Genomic DNA, 16195 nt, shown 5'->3' on the forward strand with positions numbered 1-16195 from the left:
GCAGCAAAACAGAAAGCTAATTTTATGCAGTGTGTGTGTTGGTCTTTTCTACTGAAATTTTGGCAGAAAACAAGCAATACGGTAAGTGTTCTGTAGAATTTATTTCTGTGATTAATCTCCTTTGGATACAATACTTGTGGCTCCCCAAACAGTAATTGAGTCTTCATACTCCATAGCAGGCAAAGGAAGGAGCCCACCTATGTTATTTTAAAAGTTATAGTGACAATAAGTGGAATTTTGAAGCTTCTTGTAGGAGTGTGACACACATTAAACATCCAACCCTCCTGTTGCAGATTACTTGATCTGGCATTTAAAGACTGGGATTGGTCATTTGATGATGTTGATGATATTGATGATGATGATGATGATGACGATGTTTTTGATTTCTGAAGAAGTATAAGGGGTAAATCTAAGTAGTGAGGAATGGATTTGTTTGCCTTTGAATACAGCATGCTATGTTGGATGTTGTTTCTCAAAGCGGAGAAAAGTACAAGATCTCATTTTGAGATTTTACACAGTAAAAATGAGATTCTGTTTCGTGGTGTCAGATTTTTTTGAAGGAGTCATTTTCATTAAAACGGTGTTTTTTGCCTTTTCAGTGTTCTTATTTTTCTAATTTTAGATCTTCAAAATTCATGTCTGCCTGCCCCAAAAGAAAGTATCTGTTGTTGTCAGAGTAGTAGCTCATCTGTAGTGCTAATGCTGCTAACCTCTGCAAACAATTACCAAAGGCTAAAAGGGAGGTCGTAACACTTGGGATTTACCTAAAATACAATTGCTATTTACAGATAATTTTTTTTCTTAAGCTTTTAACGTGAATTGACGTGTCCATGGCTAGCAGACATGAAATCACAGTTCTGCATTTTGCTTTTTCTACCTGTGTTCTGAATTTGACTTGGCTTTCCTTTGCAGTGCTGTGCTTTTTGGGTACCTAACAATGCCTTATAAAACTGCGTAAACAAATAGGCTTTGCAGCTTCTGTAGTGCAGTTTCTTTGACTGCTTTAGAAAAGATGCAGCTGTTTTATTGATCTAATTTGTCCCATGGCTTACCTTAAAAACACAGCGTGAATGTACTTGAACTTCCCTCTCATATATTACAAGGGGGGTTAATTGTTTTGGGCTGATAATGCATAAGGTTGTACTATACTTAAATAGCGATGCTGTTGAATGCAGAGGGATGACTTTTTCCCAAGCTTACTGATAAGGCCATCTTAAAGGAGGATTTTGAGGAAGTATGTTCTTGTCAGACTTTCATTCATTGCGTGTACTGACCAAACTTTCTGCTTCTCTTCCAGCTAACCGCTTTCCATGAGCGCAGACGCAACTCAAGGTGATAATTTTCTTCCTGTTACAGCAAGACTGAAACATATCCCAAAATATATTAAAAATATATATTTTCCTGAGAGATTGTGCTATATATATCAGAGGTTTACATTTTTGCTGCAATATAAATTACTAATCTCTGAGGGTTTTCCCGTATTGCCCCAAATGACTGATCAAACGAGGAATGGCTGGTAAATAGTAAAAGGATATGTTAAGTTACCTTTTAAATTCTGTTCCACAAAAGCTTTCTCAGCAAGACACATACACTACATTTCATAAAAGGATTGAGAGGAGTGAATATTTAAACTGAAGAAAGTGACTTTTCAGCTTTCATCAAGATGCCACCAGCATGCCTGCAAGAACAGGAGGACGATCCATCATAGTGATATAGACTGCATCTGTAAGAAGTGACCATTATACTGTGTATATATATTGTACTGTAATACTGCAAGAGGGTTTTAAAAATCTTTCCACTTTATTTTTTTATGCTTATTAATCAGATACCGTTACTTATTGCAGTTGCAACTATGCACTTGTATAAAGCCATAATGTTGAAGTTTATATCATTCATACATGTCTATCAGAAGCTGCATGTCAGTGTTCAGCAGCTAGTTCAAAGTATATGCTAGTTTCAGCTGCGTCATCATGGGCAGTCCTGTTTTACCTGTCTAATTGCCTTAATTTAATTTTTATTTTTTTTTATTTTTTTTATTTTTTTTGCCCATTCTCTGTATTTAAGGAAAAAAAGTTTACCAGCTCTTAGGATGCAATTTTGCTTTGTGGCAGAAAAAATAGTGCACTATTTTTACACCTAGTAGATATATCAATGTCAACTTACTTTGAATGTATATCGACTGGTTTTGAGGGTGGAGAAGTGTTGGTTGCAAAAAGTGTCTGATAAGAATTGACTTACTAGACCACGTGCTTAATACCTGTAACTGCTCATCCAGCCCTTCTTACAAACCTCAATATAGTTATTGACTTATATTAACCCTCATTAAGTGCTATGAAAACTTCATTTTGCCTTGTTTTTGCATACTCTCCTAGATGTGTGTTTATTCCTGGGGAAAAAAAAAAAAAAAAGAAACAAAAAAGAAACAAAAAAAAAATAAAGAAGAAGAGAATCTGTGATTATTTTTTACATTTCACAACACAACACCCAAGAACTGTCACAAACTTTAAAGAAAACTTAAGACATACTGTAGGTGTATTTTAAAATGTACAATCTGGTTCTCTAGCACATAGCTGTAGGCATAGGGAAATATTCCAGTAGTGTGTTTTGAGAACTGATAGCTGGGAATAAAGGGCCTCAGAGGCACTTCATTGGACTTTCTTTTTTTACTTCAGATTTGTACAAAAAATAGAGTTTATGTGGACTCATTCATGATGCGTTCATCATTATCCCAGAACATGCATGTTTTATACAACTGCAGTATGCTGTGTTCTACATATTGACAGTAAAAAAATGTAGTCTCCTATTTGGTCTCTTTATATATATAAATATATATATATATTTAAAATATATATATATATATATAAACTATTGTGTGGGAGTGCAGTAATTTAAAATATGATCTAACACTTCAATGAAGGAGGACATTTCACTTTAAAGTTTTGTTTGTTTGTTTTTGTTTTTTAAAGAGTGTTGAAATGTTTGGAAGAAGGATAGGACCATGATTTATTTAACACTATCATGAACGGCGGACTTGGAAACACTGAAATGCTGAAAATGAATAAATATATTTGCGTTTTGTAACTGCAGTTCAGCTTAACAGAGCCAGAATGTATTCAGTCTTCTATTTATGCACTCGCGAAGTAAAACGTTGTTTGTGGGTTCTTAAATCCAGACCTAAATCTTTCGTATCATTTCTCTTTAGGTATTATAACCCAACGCACAGCTACAGTGTTTTTTCCCTGCTTGTTTGGATTTACAGAAGTACGATATATTTCTAGGTCAAGCAGATTTGCGTAGAGTACAACATTAAAAATGTATACAGTAAAACTGTTTCCATTGACTGAATGCATAAATATTTTATATAAAGAAAATGTTACATTGTGGGAAGTTCTATCCTTTTCTGAATTGGAGAATATTATATATATATTTTTAAATAAACTATTTGAGTAAGGTAAAGTAGTTCCTGAACTTGACAAGCTGGTAATTAATTGAAGTATTGAAATGCATAGGCAACTACTGGGAAAGGCAAAGCCAAGCAGAGGCTGTGTGGGGAAGAAGGGCATGCTTGGTGGAACTGGTTTGCAGCCCATCATGTACCGGGTTGGATCTGTTGCACTTCCTCTGCGCGTCCTGCCCTCATCTATTGTGAATCCCTGCAGTACAGCTTATACATTCTGTACTTACAGAAATAGTTACTGGCTACGCATACAGCAGGCTGTATTGAGAAGCTATTGTAGAATGATAGGGGCTGAAATGGAGCTCAGGAGATCTGCTGGTTGGACCTTCCACAAAGCAAGGCCTCCTTAGAACGGGGACCGCAAGACCTGGTCTGTGAGTTTCCAGTGCCTCTTGGGATGAAAGTACCATAGCATTCCGCAGTTCTCCTACATGCAGCTATGTCCCAAAAGAAATGAACCATGTCAGCAATGTTGAGCTATAACGTGGAGGTCATTTGGCCATCGGTGTGATGTGAACAGCCTTTGTTTTGTACCTGGGACAGAAAAGCCGGAGCAGTTCTTCTGTCCTTCTCACGTGTCAGAGCTTCCGTTTGCTGATCTGTGGACTGAAAGGACCCCATTAATATCAGCTCATGGAGGTTGCAGTGTCTTCCTGTTGTCTGGTAGGAACCATTTAAAACTCTGGGGAAAGAAGAATATCACAGACTGGATGCTTCATACGGTTTATTTTTGTAACAAGGCTGTTGCAGCAAGCAGGACGTTTTTATGGCCCGGCTGATTTTATCTATAAAAATTCTCTTACTGCAAGTCCTGTCGTTTCACAAGATTATACAGATACAGACAAGTATACAGCCAGGCTGCAGATTAACCTTCTGAAAACATCAGGGGTCAAACTGGAAGTCAGCAGCTCAAGACACACACAAGAGAAGCTGCTGTTTGGTTTCCATCCAGGAGCTCATCTGCGCAGAAGCTGGACAAGAAGACCCCATCTGAGCAGTGTGTGTCAGCTGTCACAAAGGCCTTCCTGAAAGTCAACTTCCACGTCTGTCCTGCTTGTGTGCTGCACTTCCATTGTTCCAGTGGCTGAAGAACTCTGGAAGGACGCATCTTCACCCCGAAAAGACAGGGCAGAGAGAGCAATTCTGTGTCCCTGCGGCCTTTTTTAGGTTGCTGGGAGGAATGACATACATCAAAATGCCTTCTTACATTTGTGGAATCTGTATGTAGTCGCTCAAAGTTGAACGAGGGTAATGAGTGTAACTCAAAGGTGAAAGGTGGGTAACATAAAAAGGTGCTTTGCACAAGCTCAGTTTATGCTTCAGTAGAGTCCTGACCGTGTGATTTACGTAACAGGGCACTGAGGCATAGAAAGCATGCTCTTCCATTGACACCTCTGATATGGTGTGAGACAGCTCAGCACTTTGGTACTGCTGACTGAAGCCTCCAAAGGCAGAACTAGCCTGTGTCCCCAAGAAGGCATGAATACTGAAGACTTCCAGTTACAACAAGGTGGTAAGTAAAATTGTTTTTTAGCATGGAGCCATGTTATTATTCAATTTTAATGACTGAATCATAACCGCTGAGACCAGTGCAGGTTCTGTCCTTTCGTTTCCAGAACAGCTGACAGATAAAACAAGATTTCAGCCCTGTTCAAGTGCTCTTCCTGTGAATAAATAATACCACATAATGTAAGGAAGCACTTGTTTAGTCTGCTCGCAGTTTAAGGTAGCTCTGCTGAGCTGGATAAATTCCAGCCCCCAACAACAGAAAAACAGGACGTGAACCAAATTATGACAAATATTTAAATTGTACTTAGGATATCCCCTTAAATTTCATCAAGAGTATTACATAGGATCATTACATTTGTATTTTACCTCCAATCCAAAAGCTCGGATCTTATCCAAGAAGGGATTCTTGCCCCAAACCACTACCAAGGGAGGATGGACTGGTTGATGCCCTTGGAGCTGTTTCTGTCTGCCATCAGGCAGCAAAGGCTGAGCTCTGCCAGGGGGTCTCAGCAGCAACATCCAGCACATGGTGAACTGGCAGCTTCTCAGGGTTCTGCTTACTGCCTTTCAAACAATAAACAGATCTGAGCTGCTTTCCCTGTTTGCTCTGGGCCGGCTGCTGCACTGTGCAGTGAACAACTTGCTTGCACCCACCCCAACAACCACTGAGTGACAAGTTTAACAAGATTTATCCTCCTCATCTCTTTTGTCTAAAGCTACTGCCTTTAATCCAGCTATCTAGCTGAGAAGATTATGGTTTACAGATAGATAGAAGACCACAGGATCTGTGCTTGTATGGGGCTTGCCCAGGACTTGACCACACTTCTACTTCACAAAAAGAAATTACTCTCTGGGAGCCAAAAAAACCAACCAACCAACCAAAACCAACCCCAAAAAACAGAGAGAAAAGTACGTACATCCATCTACCACCACCTCCTTCAGATGTGTTCCATATCCCACACAGCTTCAGTGAGAACTCATGGTCCAGCTTTCCAAGTCCATAGAATTACCCAAGCTCATCGTTTACCCAACTGTTTTCTTTCCTTTGTTTCCCACAAAGATTCACCCTCCAATACATCAAGTGTGTTTTGAAGAACTACTCATCTTAAACGCATTTCCAACGTTTTATGATGGAAAAACATGAAGTGCTGATGATCAAGACACCAATAACTGGTTTTTAACTCTACACAAAGCTTCCTCTATTAAAACATTAAAAAACAGGTAAGAGATGTGTGCTTTGTTCCTGTAAGGTGCTGGACCTCTGCATTGTACAGGTTTACTGATGTACGGCCTGATGCTCTGAACATTAAGGTTTAAGGTGAAGGATGGCCATTTCTGACCCGTAATGAACATTTTGTTCTCTCTTCATGAAAGGACTCAGAATAAAAACATTGAACGCATTGAAAACTCATGACAAGAATGACATTAATCAATCATGAAGAACAGCATTTATTAATATGACCTGGAAAATGCATTACATGCCACCTGCCACCAAATTAGTTAGACATTTCAGACAGCTTCAGTAAAATCGGAAGCAGACTATTTAGAATTACTCTCTCAACCCACAGAGAAGCTTCTGAGCATTTTCATTTTGGAGAATGTACTGAGACATCAGTGGTTACTGTGCTTCTCTATGGTTCCTGCTCTAACTTTGCTTTGCAAAAGTACCTCTTCCAAAAGTAAAATCCCCTGCTAAAAGTTTTCAAGAACATCCTTTTCCCTTTTTAAATATACCTACTAAAACCAGTAAGAATCTTCAAAGTAAAAATTCAACTTGAGTCTTCAAATTTTTCAGGACAGGTTAAAAAGTAATAAAGCAAAAATAAATAAAATCAAAACCTGATAACCACTGGAGACTGGATTGCTTCAATGCATAGAATTAGAATTACCCAGGTTGGAAAAGACCTTGGAGATCAACAAGTCCAACTGCAGCCTAACCAGTACCCCATCTCTAAAACCCTCTGCTAAATCATATCCCTGAGCACCACATCCAAACGGCTCTTAAACACATCCAGGGATGGCGATTCAACCACCTCCCTGGGGAGCCTATTCCAGTACCTAACCACCCTTTCTGTAAAGAAGTTCTTCCTAATATCCAACCTAAACTTGCCCTGGCGCAACTTGAGGCCATTTCCCTTCGTCCTGTCACTTGTCACTAGTGAGAAGAGACCTGCCCCACTCTCACTGTAAGAACCTTTCAGGTACTGGAAGACGGCAATAAGGTCTCCCCTCAGCCTCCTCTTCCTCAGACTAAACAGCCCCAGCTTCCTTAGCCTCTCCTCATAGGGCTGATTCTCCAAGCCCTTAACGAGGCTCGTTGCTCTTCTCTGGACCTGCTTCACAGCACACTGAGTATGGACTGCATATGGAGACTGAGCATCACTGCAGGAGCTTCTCTTGGAGCCAAATTAACTCTGTCAGTCTTATTAATCTCCACACCTCCCAGTTACTGCTGCTCCCAAAACAGTACGTTCAGTGATGGAGAGCTCAGGTTGAAAAAGAAGATCATGTAGTTGTTTTTGTTCTTATCATAATAAAAAGTGGCTGTATGGAAGTGACTCCAGATATCCTGATATCACAGATATCAGCTGTGTGAATGTACAGCTCAAGTGCTGCAGTCTCAACTGGATCCCTGACTTTGTTAAACTCGTTTAGAAATATATTCTGAATCGGGCCTTTCCTCAGACTTTCTCTATGCTAAAATACATGTACTTAATGTCTAACTCTCTGAGTTGCTTGCAAGAAAAAGAAGAACCTGCCATTTTCAAACTGGCAGCAGATGTAGACAGAAGAGCAGATCCGCTGCCACAAAGTTCTCTTGAATTTGTATAACTGAAAGCTATTGCTAATACGTAACCAAGAAGTACCGAAGTGATATGAGAACACATACATGTCTAAATACAAATACCTTGTTCCTTTACTAAAAAAGAATCCAGAGAAAAAGTGGTTATCAGGGAAACTTGCCTCAAATAACCAATGAAAGTGTACTGCCTAAATTAAGTATCTTATCAGAATTATTTCTATGTGAAAATAAGCAGAACTGCACTAAATATGTCTAGGGATAAATACTAGGTTTAAGAGAGAGTGCTTCATAGAAGCAGAATGGTTTGAGTTGGAAGGAAGCCTTGAAGGCCATCTGGTCCCACTCCCTGCAACAAGCAGGGACACCCACAGCTCCATCAGGTGCTCACAGCCCCATCCAGCCTGACCTTGGGTGCCTCCAAGGATGGGATATCCACCACCCCCCTGGGCAACCTGTGCCAGTGCCTCACCACCCTGATGGTAAAACACCTTTTCCCTTATATCCTGTTTAAATCTCCCCTTTCAACCCTTCCTCGCCTATTTTTTTCTGCTGTTTAACCATATCAGTTTCCTTTTCCCTTTTTTTTCCTTCTCACGCCATATGCCGATGAGCGTCTTCTAATCGGTCTTTTTAGTTCTCCTGTAGCGCAGGATTGTGGCCGTGACCCAAACATTGAGAATGAGCATGATTATGAAACGGATGAGAACTACAAAGGAAAAAACAAACAGCTCTCGTTAAACATCATTCCAAAAACTCATCTGCGGTCATTTTCAGCAGACGCATTTTCTGTGCACCTGCCCTGGTTTCCTTTCATTGAGCTCAGCGAGCACTTTCAGGAACCCAGAAGTTCTCAAAGTAAATGGAGCAGGGCACTGAAAGCACTCAGCGTCTGTGAGGGCTATCTGAAAATAACGCACCTTTCTCCTGTGTCAAAGCCAACAGAGCAACACAGGCCCGAGCCGCCCCGTCCACACGTGTATTTACACCTCACATAAACTCAGCACCGCTGTGTCCTTTACAGTTGCGTGTGTTGTTGATAATAAACAGATTGTTCTCTGCTGTTCTTCAGAATCATGATTAAATTTCCCCATTTTTTACAGTGAAAATGAGCAGTGTCTCCACCTGTGGCACATTCATAGGCACGTGAAGCTTTGGTTCAGAAGTACTTTAGAGTTCCCTGAGCACGTATGGATAAACATCCCAACCTATTTAAGTGCTAGACATAAACTCAAATCACTTTCCATTATGGCTGCACAGTGTCAATGTTTGCTGCCATCTCTTTCACATTCCCCAGCCCACTGTGCTGCATGTTAAAACACAGCCTTAACCAGAGGCAGCTTACATTCGAGGGATCCAGTTTTATGGCTCTTTCAAGAAAAGACAGCACTTTTCTCCCTTCCCTCCTCCCCCCAGCATACCCCTCTGGCTTCTAAGCAGCTGTGGGTAAGCTGGGCTTGATAGCTGACCCAGGTTATACTTCCGCATGTGTGCCTGGCCATCTCCTACCCAGGTGGTAAGCAAGTGGGGTGGGGAAGGAATAAGGAACTGAAAGGGGCATTTCCTTTTCCAGTGGAAGAGCCACTTTAACTGCTTTTATAACTGGAGCCTTACTGTGCTGCAGAGGGCTGCTTAAAAAATCCACCCGACTCATTTCTGCTGCAGAATCAGCTCTGAACTGGAACAAAGACTGAACACAGAAAGTACCAGGTGATTCTGTTGCTGTTCTTACACCCACCAGCTCTTGATGTTGAACAACATATTGATAATATGTGCTGTACTCTTTTAGATCTTTCAGTTTTGTCAGCATCACCCTTTTTCCCAGGGCAGTGAGAAGCTGTTAAACAAATGTTCTTCATAATTTAATTGGATGCAAATTATATATTGTAAGCTTTTATGCTACCAAGGCAGCTGTTCCCTGGAAAGGGAAGCCGTTCCCATACTCACCTATCAGATCATTTGTAGTCATTACAGTTGTAAATATTCTTGCTGTAAAATGAAGGAATGGTTATTAGTGGACGACACAGAACACACAACTTCCAAACACTGCTGAAGTCCCTGTTCTGCAACAGAGGATATTCTGACATGAAAATACACACTGTATAAACACTTCCGCTTTTAGCGCATCCACTCCTCGCTGTTTTAACCTCAGCAATCAAGCTCTCAGAGCTGAATGGTGCTATACTGGAGGCCCTGCTTTAATTGCAAAGTCACTGATTGTGATATAAAAATACTGGTTATTTCCCTGAACTGCAGGCAGTCAGAGGTCACTGCTTCTCCTTCAGTTCTCCCCTTATGCTGCAGCTGATAGTGGGTTACACCCACAATCTCGTTAGCATGACTAAGCCATTGTGAGCTTTCACATGCATGCTTTTAAGTCTCTGCAAACATGAGCAATTAAGCTTCCCTTCCCACGACAAATCTAAACATTAAATACTTTGCATTTGTAGGAAGCTAAAACCATTTATAAAGACTACTGCCACTGCTCAGCTGACAGACCACAACTTCTACTGACTGACTTAAAAACATGGTTTCACAGGGAAACAGATCCAGGAGCAGCACGTTTTATGTTCGGATAGACAAGTTTTGTGAAGGCACCTCTGATAAACAGCTGTAGAACTGTTTATGGTGGCTGCTCAGTGTTCTTGATACATTTTTTGTTCTTTATTGAAAGAAGCATTTATATGTAGACATGGAGTTAAAGGCGTTCAGCAATAACGCATGTATTTGTAAATGGCTTTTCAAATAGTTAGCACTCTTTGTCTACATAACAGCAAAAGGGAGCAGCTTTTCGCACTGGGTCACTGCTGATCAATTACTAAATGCCAGAACACCAAAATCTTTTCCTTATAAAGGCACTCCCTTCAACCACTTCATCTGCATCAGGTTGCATTCATTCTTCCTGCATGTCTCCTAAATCAAAGTGGCACAGTGACCGAGCTGGTATCAGTGATGACACTTGATTGACTGTGTGGTATCTGTGCCTCAGCAGGCAGCACTATGTGAAACTGCACAAGATTTTTATCCGCTATGGTTGACTAAAGGCCTACTGATGGGATTAGGAGCAGACACGGCTTCAAACAACGCGCCCTCCATGGCTTACTTGCACAGGTGTACGCAGACATGCTCCAGGTCAAGGCGCTCACTTGTCCGGAATCTTTGGTCTGCCAGAGGCACCGCAGCTGAGCGAGCTTACTGGCGGCACTGATGAATGTGCACAAGTTCTGTAAAGCACAGAGAAAAGGAAGGAAGCTCTGCCGCTGCCATGCTGTTAGCCAAGTGTTCAGCTTACTACAAACAAGCGTGGATTTTTTATTCAGAAGAGAAAAAAGCATGTACTTTCTCAGCAATTTGCAACCTAAGCATTGCACCTCCTTAGCGAGGCATCATAAAGCACAAATTAAAGCTGCCAGAAACAAGGCACTGATTTCTAAGGTACTGCTCAGGAAGAAGTTCAGGGAGTACAAGTGCTATTGCTGTCGGCAAATACTTGGCAGGGGTTGATATAATAGGAGGTAGAGAAATAAAAAAGCTCCTCAACCTACTCCATAAAACTGCTTATGGATGTTAGCTAAAATGAGACTGATCTAGTCTAAACAGCAAGGTTGATTCATACCATCTGTTACCATTATGTCTGGTAAACAAAACCATAAAGGAATGAGAAAACCGAGAAGAATGTGTGGAAACTGAGTCCAGTTGCTGGGAGAAAAATGATGAAGGGAAAGGACTATTCAACCTATTGTCCTTCTAAAGGGGATTTTGATAAGACCCTCCCTGTGGACCCTTGGGCCTGGATTGGATTTCTCTTGCAAGTAGGAGTTACTACTGGGCCTAGAAGCTTTCATGCCTATCTGGAGCATCTTTTACATCAGCAATTCCAGTTCATCTGGAATCAACCCAACTTTCTCTGCTCCAACACAAAAGGTCAAAGACCATCTTTAACCTACAGTGACAACTTCTCTTTAAAAACTCCAGGACTAAATAAAAAAATATCTTGTGAAATACATAACACCACACTACAAAAGCTTTGACTGATGCTCTGCTCTCTCCTTCTCGCATTAAAGATCTACTAATGGGGATGATGACACTGGGACCAAAGAGACCAGCTCCCTTCCTTGTGTTAATGCGACTCAGTGATAAGGTCACACCTAATGCTCATCCCACCACAATTAACATAATTCTACCTCAGAATATAATTCTTTTCCTAGTCTGTACTTTAAGTGTTATGTTTTCAAGCCACTCAAGGAATTGGAAGAAGCAGCTGTATTTGAAAACTGGCTGTTTGTTCTGAAAGCGAGACTAAATGATGAATTCTTCCAAGAACAAACTTAAGTAGAGATTTCAATGATAAAGATTTCCAGAAAAAGATCATTTCCTACATGGACATAATTCCAAATAATCATACAGTACTTACCATGGCCAGGTCTATGATCCACCTCCGCAGCGTTAGCATGTACCAGCCCCCCCAGAACCTTACAGCACGTTAAGTTTCACAGCACTGGATGTTCTAGGATACCAAAGCTCTCTCTAGGGAATTAGATTTAACATCTGGGAATAAGTTTTATAAGACTACACAGACTGGATAAATCGTAAGGAGCACTAATTGAAGCAACTAAGTGTTCCTCTATTGCACCCTTTGGTTGAAAAGTGCCTGGGTTCCTGAAGATCTGTTTCAATGCACAAGATGAGATTTAAGCCTAAATCTTATGCGTTATTTAAGACAAACACTACCATCCTCCTCAGAACAAGTACAATCAGCATCAAAGAAGATTCACCATTTGCACCCCACATCTCCAGCTAAGATGTCAATTAAGAACAGGTTATACTCCTTATCAGCTGTGGGCCTTAGCTACATGCACAGCTGCCTTCACACAGAGATGTTACTGCAGCCCAAGAAATAATATGTGAATGTGGAATGCGTGCTGAGAGGCGGCTGGCATATTTGCAAAACAAATATGAGCACAAAACAAATGATGACACAACTATGCAAAGAACTACCAAACAAGTGACGTAAACCAAAAGTGCTGGACTGCAAAGGATACGTGACTGCATAAAGCAAAGCTTGTTTCATGTTTCCACTGAAATGCAGAATAAGCAAAAGGAGAATGACATCTGAAATAAATAAAAGATTGCTTGTCAGCCAAGGGAAAGGACGGACCCAAATGCAATTCTAGACAAAGGAGCTTCATTGGGCAAAATGTCTCTGGCCTTGTTTCTTACAGGTTTGTCTCTCAGATTCAATCAACGTCCAAAACACTGCAAGCTCCAAAAGGAAGCTTCTCTCAGAGTCTGGAGCGTTTATAAGGTTCCTCTCCATTATGGAGCAACCAGATAAAGGATAAGCTTACACTGCAACCCCACTGCATGTCTATTAACCAGACCACTCTCCTCTACCTGACCATCAATCTGCATCGAACATACAAGAATTCAACTATATTTGAAATATTCATTCCTGTCTCCTCCCAACTCCACATAGAACTGGTCAATGGATTCATGTCACTGCAGTGGATTATTTCACCTCCACACAGAGCTTTGTCCTGCTGGGGGAGCCCTGTCTCATTTCCAAACCCCTGCTTCCAAAAGATTACCTTGTGCGATGATGATGGGATATTCCAGGTATGTCTGCAGAGGGTAATCATAATAAATCTGGTACCTCAGAAACACAACGAAGCTGGATGGAAAGACATAAAACATCATGACTGCACAAGGGGACACAACAGAGCTCCTTCACAACTTCTTTTATTGCTTTTAATTATCTTCTGGTTGTGCCAAAAGGATCTGGATAGGCACAGTCCCTGCTGCCAAACTGACCAAACAGATAAGCACACCAAGTGCAAGCCTGATTATTCCATAGCCTATTGTTGTTATCCACAAGTAGAGTAAGACGCAGAGAGCTTCGTGATATACTTCTGTGTCACAGTGTGAAAGACATAATTTCACTAATTGCAGCTTGTGAGAAAGAAATACGGGCTTCTCGGCCTTAAAGCTATCTTCTCTTTCCAATTATCTTGGCACCTCTGTGATAACTCTGATTTATTTATGTCTGTAGTTCCATCTATAAATTAAACACATCTTACAGGAGTAAGAAATGCCTTCCAAGCCATCCAGACTACACCAGTATAAGATTGCCCCTTGTAGCTGAACAGTCTGAGAGCCTGCTCTTAAGTACACCAAGCGATGGCAGATCTTCCTGCTGCTCCACAACAAAACATCTAAAAGGATGCTGTAATCACACATTCCCTACTTTCTTCAATCCTCATGCAAGTCTACAGAGTCGGACTGAAGTTTCCCAGCTGCAGAGTCTGCAGAGAAAGACTGGTAGAGAAAAAAAATGGTGGTCTGCAGCAAAGATGGCATAAGGAACTTCCTGCCTTGTGTTAGAGTTGAAGGGACCTCTGAGGGCCATCTAGTTCAGCTCCTTGCAATGAACAGGGACACCACAGCTACATCAGGCTGCCCAGGGCCTGATCCAGCCTGGCCCTGAAAGTCTCCAGGGATGAGGCATCAACAGCAGCTCTGGGCAACCTGTTCCAGTGCCTCACCACCCTCACTGCATAAGACCTTTTCCTTATATGAAACCTAAATCTACCCTCTCTGAGCTTGAAGCCGTTTCTCCTTGTTCTATCACCACAGATCCTGCTAAAGAATCTGTCACATTCTTTCCTGTAGCTCCCATTTAGAGGCTTTTGCAATATTCAGGATAAAAGCAGCTAAATTCAGTCAAGAACTTCCTCTAAGCCTAATTTCTTGTAATCTCTGATACACCCTTTCCTTCAGCATCATTCTTCACATTGCTCTTCAGCCTGGCCACTACATTCTGGCTCTGCAGAACCATTCCAGAACCTGAGGACAGAAAGCTTCCCGTGGCTGGTCCCATTATGGCCTGCAGGATGCAGAGTGATTCTAAATAAACAGTCTCAATAAATCTCTCAAAAGAACATCACTGAAACCCCTTCAAAATAGTTCCGTCCTCAATGCAGTTTGAAAAAAGCCTGTAATCTTCTGTAGGACTGATTATGTTCTGTCTGCATGGGTGAGAGAATCCTGCCTGACTGGTACAGGTACCTGCACAACCGGCACATCACCACGGAGAACACAAGTATCACAGGATCTTAGGATCACAGGATGGTTGGGTTGGAAAGGCCCTCACAGCCCACCCCCCAACCCCTGCTATGGACTGGCTGCCCCCCACCAGCTCAGGCTGCCCAGCGCCCACCCAACCCGGCCTTGAGCATCTGTGGGGATGTGGCACCCACAGCTCTCTGGCCACCGTTAGCTTAAAGCACCTCCCCTTCGTGCTGTCGCTCCCAGAGCCCGGCACTCCGCCTTACCCCACCAGCTCCAGCACGAGGCTGCCCAGGCTGAGCCCTCGTGCCGACCCTGCCGCCAGCACGGCCGCCAGCTGCGGCAGCTTGATGACGGCGCACACCGCCCAGGTGCTCCAGTTCGCCAGGTCCAGCAAAGCGGCCGCCATGACAGCCCGACCCGCAGCGCGGAAGGCGGTGTGGAGGGGAGGGGCGGGAGCCTGTCAGGCCCGGCCCCGTTCGGCCCGGCCTCTACGGAGCGTTCGTGGCTGCCCGGCTGCAGGGTAATGCGGAAGGACTTCTTTCAATGACGGTTCAAGTGACTAAATTCATCGCGTTTGGATCTCTGATGCAGATCGCTTGTCTGGCAGCCGTTGCTGCACCTCAGATAGGACCGCAAATGTTGATTTCTGTTGACAGAATAGGGAAAGAAAATGAGCTTTCTGCAGTAACCAAAGAAGAAACAAACCAGCTGGCTTTATTTTTTTCCAGTAATGGCTTATTATGGCTGTTTTTGAGGAAGAACATACATTACAAGTTGAATGAGAGCACTGTAAACCAGAAATATATATATATATATATATATATGAAAATGCCACCCTGTTGACTCAGTGTGCACTCCATGAAATGGCTCATTGAGCTAACTGAAGGTCTGAAGGCTGCTCTGGGTAATGGCGTGTTGTCTAAAATAATATGGTTAGCCAAAAAAGAAGTACCAGAAGAGCCTAAAGTACCAGAACTGCCCCCTTTACACACACGCTTAAGAAACTTAATGCAAAACCTACCAAAGCCAAAGAAATGAGAGAAAGGACTTTGTACTGAGACTCTGAGTACAATGATCAACCATAGAATCATAGAATGGCCTGGGTTGAAAAGGACCACAATAATCATCCAGTTTCCAACCCCCCTATGTGCAGGGTCACCAACCAACAGACCAGGCTGCCCAGATCCACATCCAGCCTGGCCTTGAATGCCTCCAGTGATGGGGCATCCACAGCCTCCTTGGGCAACCTGTTCCAGTGCGTCACCACCCTCTGTGTGAAAAACTTCCTCCTAATATCTAACCTAAATCTCCCTGGTCTCAGTTTAAAACCATTCCTCATTGTCCTGTTGCTATCCACCCTC

The 16195-nt window shown here is 42.1% G+C and overlaps 2 protein-coding genes across 4 annotated transcripts in view; one reads left to right on the top strand and one right to left on the bottom strand.

Annotated features, from left to right (window-relative positions):
• ROCK2 (Rho associated coiled-coil containing protein kinase 2) overlaps positions 1-2392 on the top strand; it is a 91731-nt gene extending 89339 nt beyond the window's left edge. Inside the window, exon 32 of one of the 2 annotated variants that reach the window (XM_072333628.1) lies at positions 1298-2392. In XM_072333628.1, coding sequence (XP_072189729.1) covers positions 1298-1301 — 4 coding nt within the window. In that variant the 3' untranslated portion in view covers positions 1302-2392. Of the gene's footprint in view, positions 1-293; positions 499-1297 lie in introns of those variants that run through there. The other variant, XM_072333629.1, reaches the window with a different exon arrangement.
• Positions 2393-4165: 1773 nt separating this feature from the next.
• SLC66A3 (solute carrier family 66 member 3) lies at positions 4166-15303 on the bottom strand. Of its 2 annotated transcripts, none has more exons than XM_072333631.1 (7): positions 15098-15303; positions 13355-13437; positions 12809-12878; positions 12181-12238; positions 10870-10990; positions 9714-9755; positions 4166-5121 (listed from the first exon to the last, which is right to left on the bottom strand). In XM_072333631.1, the coding sequence occupies exons 1-7, from the start codon at positions 15238-15240 to the stop codon at positions 5099-5101; spliced, it is 540 nt and encodes a 179-aa protein (XP_072189732.1). In that variant the 5' UTR covers positions 15241-15303; the 3' UTR covers positions 4166-5098. The 2 variants fall into 2 exon arrangements, with proteins under 2 accessions (XP_072189732.1, XP_072189731.1); XM_072333630.1 differs by lacking the exon at positions 4166-5121 and adding an exon at positions 6400-8475.
• Between the last annotated feature and the right edge of the window lie 892 nt (positions 15304-16195).

This window comes from Excalfactoria chinensis, chromosome 3 (genome assembly GCF_039878825.1).
Source record: "Excalfactoria chinensis isolate bCotChi1 chromosome 3, bCotChi1.hap2, whole genome shotgun sequence".
Classification (NCBI taxonomy): Eukaryota; Metazoa; Chordata; class Aves; order Galliformes; family Phasianidae; genus Excalfactoria; species Excalfactoria chinensis.

Coding starts and splice junctions, on each gene's coding strand:
- SLC66A3 (XM_072333630.1), bottom strand. CDS start 15,240: ATGGCGGCCGCTTTGCTGGACCTGGCGAACTGGAGCACCTGGGCGGTG. Junction 12,239..12,808: donor GCTTTGCTTTATGCAGTCAC/GTATCCTTTGCA, acceptor ACGTGCTGTAAG/GTTCTGGGGGGGCTGGTACA. Junction 9,756..10,869: donor GTCTGCGTACACCTGTGCAA/GTAAGCCATGGA, acceptor TTCATTTTACAG/CAAGAATATTTACAACTGTA.